The sequence below is a fragment of the Gadus morhua genome, chromosome 15 (genome assembly GCF_902167405.1).
Source record: "Gadus morhua chromosome 15, gadMor3.0, whole genome shotgun sequence".
NCBI lineage: Eukaryota > Metazoa > Chordata > Actinopteri > Gadiformes > Gadidae > Gadus > Gadus morhua.
In genome coordinates, this window is record NC_044062.1 from 8,144,195 (window position 1) to 8,157,753 (window position 13,559).

General features: G+C 49.0%; 1 protein-coding gene across 3 annotated transcripts in view; it reads right to left on the minus strand.

Moving 5' to 3' along the window:
- The window catches only part of ate1 (arginyltransferase 1), a 56,565-nt gene that overhangs the window by 23,057 nt on the left and 19,949 nt on the right, over window positions 1-13,559 (minus strand). For all 3 annotated transcript variants that reach the window (XM_030379977.1, XM_030379975.1, XM_030379974.1), the window contains 3 exons: window positions 12,264-12,296; window positions 5,194-5,375; window positions 1,363-1,462 (listed from right to left, as the gene is read on the minus strand). In XM_030379977.1, coding sequence (XP_030235837.1) covers window positions 1,363-1,462; window positions 5,194-5,375; window positions 12,264-12,296 — 315 coding nt within the window. The remainder of the gene's footprint in view (window positions 1-1,362; window positions 1,463-5,193; window positions 5,376-12,263; window positions 12,297-13,559) is intronic.

The window sequence follows — 13,559 nt, forward strand, 5'->3', positions numbered from 1 at the left end:
CAGTCACTAGCCTGCTGAAACCAGGGCTTTCTGCCTGGAGCCGGTGGTGGAGGTACACTCACTGTCACACAGTCAATGCCCGAGCAATCTATGGTTATTGTGTAAACCTAATCATATACAAACTGACTTTAATTTTGAAATCCATTGGTGGTTATCTAACTGAAAGTAAAATGGCCACTCAGAAGTAGTCTGAGAAAACAAAATGGCCTTGAGATTATTGACCTGTTGTCCATGGGTTTAGGCAGGTTGAGGTACACTATAGGGATCAAAGACCCGTTTCTCTGAGCACACACTCACACATCCTTGCTTTGCTTTGCACATCTGCCCATTTTGATAACACAAGTACCGGTAGCCCACTAAGGCCTGAAGCTCTGAGCACGGACCAGAGAAGAGAAGATGTGAGATTAAGAGCGAGATGAAGAAAGAAGTTACAAACTCAGAAACTGTCTAAAGTTTTGCGGATTTGTGCGTGTGTGCGTGCAAGACCACACTTTCCATAGGTGTCTGCAATCCGGCCTCACATCAACATTAGGCAGATAAAAGAGTTCAGTACATTCCTTTCCGCCCGTCTAGTCAACAGCCTGCCTGTTCGTCTGTTGTCCGCCTGTCTGTACGTCTGTCCCGTTGTGTGTTTTTGACCCTGTGTCCACACACTGCTGGAATAGTCTGTGCAGGAAACACACAGATGGCCTGGCCATCCGTGGTGTTCTGTATACAGAGAGAGACTCTCTGGAAAGAGGGGCTCTGCCCGAGAGATTAAAATAACAAACACATCTTGCGGAAACATTCAAGCCCTCACACAATGTGGACTCGCACATGAAAGTCGAATCCATGTATCATTCAGTGTAGAGAGCGTGGCAGGACGTGCATTGCCCCATTGGATGTTATAAACAAACGTGAGGGAAGAAGTTCACGATTACGGTATGTCCCAGTGAATGACATCGACAGTCGGGCTAAGACTTAAAAATGTAACACAAAAACAGCGCCTACGGCACAAGTTGTGTGTTTGCCGCACGAGGGAAGTGCAGCCAGCCAGAGTGTCTATACCGAGAAGGTGTACATGTATGAAAGTATTGTCAGGTTAACACTAAAAGGTAAACTCTCCCTCACCCCATAAAACACTGACAGCCACGCCAGCCAAGTCCCGGCACAGAATCTTAAGTGAGAACTCAATGGGCTCACTTTAGGACACCCTGACATCTTGGCCAGCAGGAGATCAGGAATCAAACCTGTAACCCTTTAGTTGCCTGACTGTAGTTAGCAACCTCTCTAGAGCTACTGCAGCATAGCAGCATGTTTCCAGTCATAACCTAGTGAATGCTGTTAGGAGATCAGTGCTAAGGAGAGCCTGTGAGTCCTCACCTTGTAGCGCATCTTGGGGCAGGAGTGGATGTAGAAACCCAGGTAGTAGTAGGCCAGCTTTGGGGACTGTTTCTGCAGCTGCCGGGTGAAGGCGATCTCCCTGTGAACACACACACACACACACACACACACACACACACACACACACACACACACACAGACACACACACACACACACACACACACACACACACACACACACACACACACACTCAGCATTTTGTATACCCGTTTGTGCAGTTTAATAACTGAATGTGTAACGCGATCACAGTTGTTGTGATACAGTTTTATTCTAACCTAATTGAATGTTCCATCCCGGTCTATAAGCTGTGACCATACAACGGTAAACCGAGTGTACCGTTTCCTTTTGAATAAATACACTGCGTCTTACTCAACGCAGGCAGCAGCCAAGGTGTTGATTAACATCTCCGGTTAATTCAGCCCCAAAATTAAACCACAGGCCAGCCTTTACAATCCTCATCTCGATTAGCACCCCCGCTTCCCAAAGACAAAAACAACTTCCCCCTCTATAGACACCGGGCTCTGAGCGGTGGACAGACGAGGGAGGAGAAAGGCCTGGGGAAGTGTGTAAAATGAAGATTTAGAACTTGGGGGGGAGATTTATAAAGCGTTCTCAAATACAGTTAATGTCAACGCGTCTTTTATTCAAACCCAGCCACTGCCTTAATTGCATCCTCCTATTTTAAGCCCCTCGCTGACCATTCTCCACCCCAAACCCCACCTTTTTTGTTCCTCCAGGCCATTTCCTTCACCCATCCACAACTACATTCACTGTTTTGCTGATTTCACCTCAACACCCCCTCCTTCTCAGTCTTTTATGAGGGGGAGGGGCTTCTGGGTAAAAGGTATAGAGGGAAAGAGAGCGAGAGGGAGAGAGAGGGCTAGAAAGAGAGAGAAAATTGGGGGTAGGTGTGAGTGAATAAAGTAAGGGCAGTGACAAATAAGACATGAGACAAAGCGGATCTCGCTGAGGAGCGGAGGAGGCTGAGAGGAGGAGGAGGGGGAGGTGGAGGAAGAGGAGAAGGGGGAGGTGGAGTAGCATGAGAAGGAGGAGGATGAGAAGGAGGAAAAGGAGGAGGAGAGGGAGGAGAAGAAGGAAAAGGATGAGAAGTGGGAGGAGGAGAAGGAGGAGAAGGAGGAGGAGGAGGAGGAGGAGGAGGAGGAGGAGGAGGAGGAGGAGGTTGTTTGGAGAAATTGGAATAAAATAAATGCAAGTGAAGGGAGAGAAAAACGAGAGGGGTAGTGGAGGGGGGGGGGGGCAGAAGCGAGGTGCTAGAAGGTCAGCCTCGCGCTGCCAGGTTCCTGGGTTCCCATCCCCTCTTCACAAAGGGCCAACCAGGCCCTCAATGGACTGGGGGGTGAGGGAGGGGAGTGGGGCCCAGAAGAGGTGCGGGAGCCCATTCACAAAAAAAAAAAAAAAACATCCTTGCATTTCACACACACACACACACACACACACACACACACACACACACACACACACACACACACACACACACACACACACACACACACACACACACACACACACACACACACACACGCACTAGCGCTGGGCACGATGGCCGCAGCTTGAGTCCACCATTATCCCCTCTTCAGCCATCTGACACTCCTACACAAGCCAATTATCAGGCCCTCAGTCTGGGTGCTGCGACACACACACACACACACACACACACACACACACACAAACACACACAATGAAGGAATATTTTAAAAACTACAACATATGAGGAAAGAACTTCTCTACTCTCTTACGTAATATCAAATAAATACATTTTTGAGGCAATGATAAACATGCATGTTGCATAGTTAATATTCACAAATTAAAACCTTGCCAGCTCATGAGGCCCATTAGTGTTACACACGGACAGAGCTGGAGCCAGCCACAGTAAACGGGTTTTCATGGAGGTATCTGCCTTTAGTGAACAATTGTAAACAAATAATCTGGGAGGCTTGCAGGCAAAACCTGATCAAACACTAATCAGATATGACACTTTGGCTGGATGAAAAACACATGTGCATATGCACACGCTTAGAAAGAAGTGATGAAGCGGGGGACAGCAGCTGCCTGCAATAAACAGCACTGTGCACCAGACATATGTGTGTTCGCTCCCTGCCTCTAGAGTCGCCATAGCCTGGCTGGAGAAGACTCTCAACACCCCCCTCTGCTGGTTCTGGGAGGAATTACACTTTAACAAGACCTGTTAACGCCGGCAAACACACACACACACACACACACACACACACACACACACACATTGCAAGTGACTCTTTGAAGAGCTACTAGATGTATTAATCAAAAATAAAATAACGCAAAAAAATAACAATATCGTGGTTGGCTAAGATTATCAGCATTTCTCTCAAATGAACAATTCTAAACAGTTTTTGATTGTTTTTTTTCCAATCGATTATCACTACGTTGATAAGTTAGAATAGTCTCGCAATCGATGAACACCGCTAAGCAGCGTCGTTAACGCAAACAGGTCCGATCAACTCTGCTAAAGCGAGAGTGTAGTCTGCTCTCCCGTCCAAGCTTTTGCCTTTTAGTGATTTTGTTTTCTTTTTTTTAAAGATGGAATCCGTGACAGAATAACCGGCAGACATAACATTTCTGGAAGTAAATCTAGTCCCTTCCAATCGTTAGACGTTCATGTTTGCTGTGATTCCGCCGTTCAAGTTGACACCCATCCCCCTCCCCCAAGTGATTGGTCGAAACAAACTTGAAGCGAAAGAAAGGTAAACGCCGGTTCAAACATCAGAGCTTGCCTGCCATCAGACTACATACACAAACTCACACATTCATAACAGATCACTAAGCGTTCAAACTATCCAGTTTGCTGAGCCAGCATAAGTCCAGGACCGTCACCCCGTAGGTGTGTCTAGAGTGGACTTTGCTAATCCTAGGGCCCGGTCCACATTCCCTAGCCCTGGAGTCAGGACCTTGGAATAACATCAGGCTGGGGGTAACATAGGTGTCGGTGACGACCGGGGGGTTCTCTCTGCACTAGCCTGGCTCTGGACCGAACAGGCCAGGGCCAGGGTGACCTCGCTTTGGTTCTTCACCTCCACGTATACGTACACTATCGCTCACACAAATACACAGACACGCACCACGAATCCCAGATCACCAGCTCTCCCACATCTGGGCAGAACTATTTTAAAAAGCTTTTCTCACATTCTTCGGTTACACTTTACAGGAAACGCCACCAGATGTGTGTGTGTGTGTGTGTGTGTCAGATGTGTGTGTGTGTCTGCATCGATATGCAGGTGCATGAATGTGTGTGCATGATGCGTGCGTCTGCAGGTGTGTGTGTGTGTGTGTGTGTGTGTCTGCGTCGATGTGTGTACGAATGTGTGTGTGTGTGTGTCTGCGTCGACGTGTGTTTGTGCGGGTACATATATGTTTGTGAGTGTGTTTGTCTGTATCGGTATTCATGTGCGCGTGTGTGTGTATGTGTATGTATATGTGTGTGTGGCTGTAGTCTCTAATTTCACCCCTGGCAGCCAGTGCTGTCGTCAGCCTCAACCACAAACAGAGCGCTGCTTCCACCAATCAGGGGCGCCGAGAGAGACGCATACCCTCAACCAATGGGGTGTACATTTCCGAGCGGGAAAGGGCCTTTGGTGGACGAGGACGTGGAAGGAATGAAAATGGGAGGCAGGCAGGGGGGGGGCGAAGGGGGGAGGGAGGGAGGGAGGGAGAGCCTTGGGGGTGGGGGGGGTGAAGAAGAGGGCAGATGGGAGCATAGAGAACGAGAAGAGAGCGTTGAAGGAGAGGATGGACTCAGACTGAGAAGGCCCACTGACCTGAGTGCAGAGTAGGAGCCCAGGGAGAGGGAGGCAAACTCGGGGTGGTAGTACAGGTAGACGGAGGAGACGCAGGTGGGCAGGATGTCCACCACGCCCACCGCCACCATGCGGTCGCCCAGCCAGTACTGCTGGTGGAAGGAGCCGTAGCCCATCTCTGGTCCATCGGGGGGCGACTCCGCCTGGAGGGACGGACACACAGACATTTACATTTAGCAGACGCTTTAATCCAAATCGATTTACAACAAGTACAATTGTCGGAAGAAAGAGAAACAACAATATATCGTGGTACATTAAGGATGTTCAGACACACACACACAAACAGGCAGGGAGAGTAGGTAACAAGTAACACAATATGGGTAAAAACAACTGCAGTGCTCGAGTGAATAGTATGGTTTGCATGTAAAGAATATATAGGAATCACTGCAGAGTATATATAGCTGGATTTAATTGGCCTTTACTTTCCCTTGCGGCTCCATTTTCACACACGCACATGCACACACACATGTATGTACACAGGGGTGTTTTATAACCTGGGCTGCTCTCTGGCAAGCCTCTGTGGAAGGGGGTGTACAGTAGCCTCATGCTCAGCCCGCTAATGGCTCCCAAATGTGGAGCGAGTGCAGGGGGGTGGTGGCGTTGGGGGCGTTTGGACTGGGCCTAACCAGCCACAGAAAACACACCGGGAGAGGCTTTTTAATAAAAGACCCTGCATGAACACAATCCATTCCACCAGGTGCTACAGGACCACAGCCAAACAGCGTCATCTAGGGCTGTGTGTGTGTGTGTGTGTGTGTGTGTGTGTGTGTGTGTGTGTGTGTGTGTGTGTGTGTGTGTGTGTGTGTGTGTGTGTGTGTGTGTGTGTGTGTGTGTGTGTGTGTGTGTGTGTGTGTGTGTTAATAATGGGTAATGGTTGACCACACAATGGCTGTGAATCTGCATGCTGGGCTTTTCAATCAAGCCACTTACTTAGTAGCACAGCCCCCGAGCCTGGAGAGTAAACGCAGGAGGGATGGGAGGGAGGGGGGAAGCCAAACAAGCGATGATATTCGTTTTATTTGGTGTGTGTGTGTTAGAGAGAGAGCAAGGCTGTCCCGTACGAGTAACAGGATCCCTCTCCTTCAACAGCACCCATCTGGGCCTGCTTAGGGGCTGCAGACGAGGCTAGTTATCACAACACCAGGAGAGCTAGCTAGATAATCCGGCTGCTGCGACGGGCACACACCCCGACTAAATTAAAACTGAACCAGAGAGCGCTGCAACACACACACACACACACACACACACACTCACACACTCTGAGTGGCGGGTGATCTCCAACCATGGGGCTTCGCCGTGCCACATTCCAGCCGAGCCCCTGAGAGGCGGGAAGAGCGAGGGGGAGAGGGTGAGGGTGAGTGAGGGGGAGAGGGTGGAGGAGAGCGAGGGGGAGAGGGTGGGGGTGAGGGTGGGGGAGAGGGTGGGGGGGAGTGAGGGGGAGAGGGTGGGAAAGAGGGTGGGGGAGAGCGAGGGGCAGAGCGAGGGGCAGAGCGAGGGGGAAAGTGAAGGGGAGAGGGCGGGGGTGAGGGCGGGGGTGAGGGCGGGGGTGAGGGCGGGGGTGAGGGCGGGGGCAGAGTGAGGGGGCAGAGTGAGGGGGAGAGGGCAGGGCAGAGCGAGGGGAGAGTGAGGGGGAGAGGGCAGGGTTGGTGCTGGTAGTGAAAACAAACCTAGAATCCCTGCAGCTTAGGGTGCTGGGAGGGCCCTCCCGCTCCTATTACCTGTCTGACACAATGCACACACAGCTCTGGGTCTCCTAGACAGAGCCAGCGGTGCTCGGGTGGTAAACGGCGTCCCTCCCCTCTCTCCCTCCCTCCCTCCCCTCACCTTCCCTCCCCCCTCAGACATGAAACATCACAGGACGTGTGGCGCGGGCTTGGTAGCCGGGGCTGTGACTGACTGACTGTTTGACTGACAGGCAGGCGGGCCAGGAGCAGGGCAACGTGGGGGCCCCCGGACGGAGGAATGACTGGAGGGAGGGGGGAGGGGGAGGCTGGTGCTAGTGCTGATGTCGTTAAGGGGGGCCCGGGTTGGAGAGGGTTTTGGAAGGCGCCACATCTGGAGCTGGAGCGCGCCTCAGACTTTTCTGGGGCCTGCCTGATGTGTCTGGGGTTGGAGGGGTGGGGGTTGGGGCGGGAGTGTAGAGGGTGTTCATCAGTGCAAGGAGGCAGCCCCGTTACTTTCTTGGCAGCGATTCCCCCAAGAAACACTGACGGCTTTGTGGGACCCCCGACCCCCCCACCCTTCCCCCCCCAGCCCTGTGTCAGCTAGAAGTTGTCAGCGTGGGGAGCGATAGTTCAGGCCTGCATGTGTGTTAGAGGTGGCATGTGTCACAGAGGAAAAATGTCCTGAAACCACAACCACTTCAACCCCCCCCCCCCCCCCCGCTAACACCCAACCCACCACCCACAACGATATATTCCTCTCTTTGAATATAAAGTGCATTAGGGGGTGAAGCCTTTTAAGGGTCTTCAGTGGCTCTCGCCCTGCCCCATCGTGACCCGCCCGTCACCTGGCAGCGCCGGCTAATGGCCGTGTCCTTGGCAGTGCGAGGGCAATCTCAAAACATGATCTGCACTAAATACCCATAACCACCTCTGTGCCTCCACGGCCGCCCCAAATCACTCTCAGATGGCCCCTGAGATCGGCCTGTCGCCCCCCCCCCCCCCTCCCACCAAGGCCATCCGCAAGACCACTCTCGACATAGTCCTGAGTGTTGCCTAAAGAGGCGCCAGCTTTCTACATAATTGCCAAACATCTTTTTTTTTTGTTTTTCTTGAACCCCGCTCAGAGTGACAATTAGGGGCAATTAGTTTGGGGCGATATGAGATAAGTTATCAGTAAATTACACCTTAACTCCTTTTTTTCGTATACTGTAAATGGTACGCCACTTTTTCTGGCGTTCATATTTTCCCACATCGGAAATATGAAGCAGCGAGCCTGTCGTCTGAGAAGGCAGAACAAGTGTTTACTTGTTACTGCCTGGCGTCTGGGAGAGGTACACACGTAAGCTGGATAAACAGACTCAATGCCTCACTTTGTTTTTGCATCATTTTCTTTTTTCCAGAGGAGTAAGCGGTCCAAGTCTTTAATTCCTCAACACAGGAGTGGCCAATGTTTGATATGTGAACTCTCATGTCCCTATATACACACACATATGTTTATGTTCCCGAGTGATTAACTATTGGTAAACTTATGATTAAGGATCATTACATTGAAGGATATTTTACAGAGAACTTCCAGATCAACATTTGTGTATCTGAAGGGCCATAACACCGACTGATAATGGTGCTGTAAAATCCGCCCTACAAAATAATTACCAATACATAAATATTATTTTGCCATCTGAATAATGTTGTTTCAACTTATTTTGCTATTAATGTACCTTACAGTGTGTCCATTATACGTTTATAATGGATGTGTTTATATTCATCTGGTTCAGCATCTTGGAACATGGCTTTAGCTAACTACTCAGGAGATGATGTTTAAATGTTCAGCATTTAGTGAGATCCTTTTTAAACGCCGTTTTAACTGTTTTCATTCTTCAGCGTGATGCAACTGGGAAAACTAACCGAGACCAGATGGTGACACCACTCAAATGATTAATCAAATCTATCTCCCGCACTCAAACAAACACAAGCTACAAATTAACAATGACTCACAGTCGCACACACAAACACAAACGCACACACACAAACAGACAAACTGCAAATTTACAATGACACACACGCACCCAAACACACACAAGCAACACATTTACAATGACTCACATACACACACACACACACACACACACACACACACACACACACACACACACACACACACACACACACACACACACAAACAGACACACCCCAGACAGACGCAGGCCTTCGGCTATGCAGGTTGAAGCGTTCAGTAACAGCTCATTTCATCTGAATAGGAAAGGAGGAGGAGTGATTACGGCCTCCATCAGTCTTCCAGAGGCCGGCCACAAGACAAAGCACGCTCAGGCCCGACCGATATTGATTTTTGAGTGCCGATGCCGATTATTTTCAGAGAAAAATTACGATTACGATTTAATCGGCCAATTAAAAAAATAAAAAAATAATTTAAAAAAAAGCATATAAAACGTAGTTTTTGATACCTTAAATATACTTTAAACACTTTTGACGAATATGTGAATTGAATTCAGAACCTTTGAGTGTTTTAGAATACATTTACAGTCAAAAATGAGTGTAATGTAAAATGTAAAATTAATAACTAACTCCCAATGTGCTGCGCTCGTGAGCAGTGACTAACACGTGCATGCTGAGCAGTATGGTCTCACCGTTAGAGTCTACAGTATAACAAATTAACATGGCCTGGGACCTAAAGAAAAACAGGCACAACATGCTCAAACAACGCGTCTTGTGTACATTGGTGAGGTGAGCGAGCAGCTGCCTGAGCGAGCGTGCTTTCATGTTGTACGGTAAAATTCAATCTCCTCTCTTTTACTCCAGCTAAAGTTGTTAGTTAGCAAGGCGAGTAGGAGCGCAATCTGTAGGATACTAAGCACCATAAAAAAAAAAATAAAAAAAAAAAAAAAATCGGTTGTAATCTGCGTCTTTTTGGCCGATGCCGATTATTTTCAAAAAGGCTATAATCGGCCGATTAAATCGGCAGGCCGATAAATCGGTCGGGCCCTACGCTCAACGCAGCGCACATAGGCAACACTGCAGTCGGCCCTTCCAGCACTTTCTCACACAGACACACACACAAATTAAAATGGCAGCGGGCGCCGTAGTAGTTAGCAAGCTCTGCTAAAGTGCTGTTAAGACACTGCACTTACACTAAGTTGTCTACGGTGAAACCACGCCAGACCAGACAGCCACATTGATAAGGCAGCGCAGTGCGCAGACTGCGCCGTGCTCAATGGCGCGAGTCGAGTGTTTGCACAGCAAATTGATTCAAGACTAAGTCTGAGGAGACGTTTGGCGGGCTCACAAGGAAATCCTGAGACGCATCACAGATGACTCCACCATCCCCCCCCCCCCCAACCCCTGTTCCTTTCTTTCTTTATTTAGTCTGTGTTTTATTGGTGACACTGCACTCTGCTTCCTGTAGCAATTAATAAAACGCATCAGATCAAACGTGCGTGCCTTTCCAGCTCATGAACGCACATGTTTGCTTTATTTTTGAGACGTGGATCACAGACAGTAAAATCAAAACACAAAACTGGTTCAAAATGAGCACAACAGATGCATGGACCAGGTTGACCTTGAACTTTCTGGATGTTAGAGGCTGAGCCACTACAGGCATTCATTCTCCCAATAAGAACATACCCATCCAAGTCAAATCTTAGTTATAAAAAGTAGTGGTTTTACAATGAGAAGGTTCATTAAGCCAGGCGTAATCAACACCAAGGAACAAAACACTTTGGATAAGAGGGGAGGTCTGGTGTGTGTACAAGAATGTGCACACGGACAGAAGAAACGGTGACAGCTGAGGCTAATTACGGCGTGTCAGCACGACGCCCCTTTAATTCCTGCTAAATGAAACATGGCTGCAAACAAACAAGTCGTTTGACCTGGGCGGTAACGAGCCCCAGTTGGACGTGCGTGGAGGAGGAGGCGCGCTACAAAACGCTGCCATCTTGATCCGTTTTACCCGGCTTCTCTAACCGCCTATCGGCAAATACATACGCTCACTTGAGGAGATAAAGCTACATGGAGTGTGTGTGTCTGTGTGTCTGTGTCTGTCTGTCTGTGTCTGTGTGTGTGACTTTGTGTGTGTGTATGCGTCTGTGAGTCTGTCTTTGTGTTCGTCTGTGTGTCTATTTGTTGTGTCCTTGTGTGTGTTCGTGTTTGCGTGTGTGCTAGTATGTGCTAGTATTTTAATAGCGCCGTGATTGGAGACAGGTGGAGGCGTGCACACAGGGGCCGCTGGTGTGGAGAGCCGTGGTTGAATTCCTGTTCCGTTCGGCGCCGTTGAGCAGATACCAAATTGCCGGATAAATAGAGCGGCAGACGCAGAACGCACGGAGACACGGACAACATGCTGGAGACAGGTGGACGCAGACATCAAAGGACTGGGGGGACAGGGAGGTCGCAAGAAGCACTGAGGCTGGCTGGCTGGCAGGCAGGGTGGAGGAAGGTCTGGGTGTCAGCGTGCACTGCCACATGTGTCCCGCAAGCATGAGCGGTCCGGGTGCAGCACAAAGTGTAATTTCAGTGTGTCGGGGGGCCAGCCTTGACGAGGTGATAAGAGCTTGTTTCCTATAAACACTAACGACGTTCATTAGTGGAGGCCGACGGGGCCCACTGGGAGGGGGTGACACAGAGGGGAGGGGAGTGTGTGTGTGTGTGTGTGTGTGTGTGTGTGTGTGTGTGTGTGTGTGTGTGTGTGTGTGTGTGTGTGTGTGTGTGTGTGTGTGTGTGTGTGTGTGTGTGTGTGTGTGTGTGTGTCCACACTCCACACACCTGGGCCGTGTGGAGGTGGCAGCTTCCAGCCCTCACGCTGGGTGTAGCTGCTGGAGTAATGGTCCATGGTTTTGACCGAGCAGACCACGAGAGCGTCCTGCTCAGCCTCAGCTTGACTCCAGAGATGCCTCGCTGCGTCTCTAATAAGTCCCTACTACAGTCCTGACAGTATGAGGCAGATTCTAATTCTAGCTCTGCATAAAGCAGAGCCCCTGGTCAGTCTCAACTAAGGTGATGCTCATTGCACTGTCAAGGCTACAGGAATGAACTGGTTTTGCAGGACTTATTTTCACCGACACCGGGCTGAAGTCTGGACACTGCTTTCCTCAACCTCTACTTGCATTTTCTATAACCCTTACTCACCACCACCCAATCACACGCAGGCATACACTCTAATAACTGACAGAGCTAGGTCAGTAAAACGAAATAACTATATCAATATCAATGTATAAATTACTGGGAAAAACATTCTGTAGCTGCTGTAATGGTTAAGGGGGAACCTTCTGAAAGGTGGGTATGTAATGCATGTAAATGTGCCAGATTTCAACAAAATCTGCTGTAGCAAAGCACAGTAACCAGGGTAATACATACCTCCAAGGGCGAATCACAGAGGAATCTCCGGAACTATGGGGGGAGACAGTCAGTTCCGAAAGGGAGAGAGAAGAAAAGAGAAAAACATTAGTTCCATGAGTCACAGAATCATACAAATGAAAACCATACCATATCTCCGCGGCTCACTAAAATATTTCACCTCTGCCACTACTTGCTCAGGTATCAGATATCAAAGGAGGGTGATTGCACACACAGAGGGTGGTGGTGGCGGTGGAGACTGTATTTACACAAATTAAAACGCATTCACCCCCTCAGCTGTCGCCTAGAGACCAAGTCGGACACACTGACAGGTTAATTGCGCGGCACTGCCACTGTCAAAATAGCCTATCCCTTAACACACTTCAAACGCACTGCGTGGCTCAATTACCCCTGCTCGCTTGACACGAGTGGCAAGTGGCAAACAATGCCCCGGCATCTCAAACTGGTATGCTGCCCGTTCCCTCTAAGTGCCGAGGTGAGAGCAGTGTGTTTACAGGGGCCGAACCCGGGGGATTAAGGGGTGAAACGCAGCAAAGACCCATTGTTTGGGTTCAGAACCATTTTGAAATGACAACCAGCAGTACTGTGGGGGCACACTGATGGGCAGCCATTTGCGTTCACTGCTCACTCCCACTTTAATTCCTGCAGATGGACACACGCACACACACACACACACACACACACTCATATGTTTCATGTTTCACAAGGAAATGCAACAATCCAGCTGAGTCATTCGCTGGTTGTTCAGATGTTGTGGGGGAGTCTGGTAACTCTCTCTACTCTAGAATAAGAGAGCTATTAAAAGACCACAAAGGAACAGAAGTATGGAGCAAAACTGGTTCCAGACAGATATCAAAGAGAGAGAAGGAGGCCAGTGAAAGAAACAATGACACCCGAGATAACCTGACCCAATAGATGCCTTCAAGTCTAGGCCGCACGAAATTCTATGTACTTCTTAAAAATCGGTTGAGAATTTAGTAGGAAACCAGAAATCAAATCCAGTAAGAGTCTGGCAGAATGCACCTTACTGTTATTGAAAAATCATACTGGCTTCTACTTTCATCAGACAACTTTAACCAGATGCCTTTACACTGAGAATTAAAGAATGGTTTTAGCACTGCATATCTTTAAGCAGTAATCGTTTTGTATGTGGTGTGTGTGTGTGTGTGTGTGTGTGTGTGTGTGTGTGTGTGTGTGTGTGTGTGTGTGTGTGTAAATATGCCGTTTATCCCAACCATGTTCAAATAATTGCATGGAAAATATCAAATAAATACAAAATGGAAAACAGCATGATTC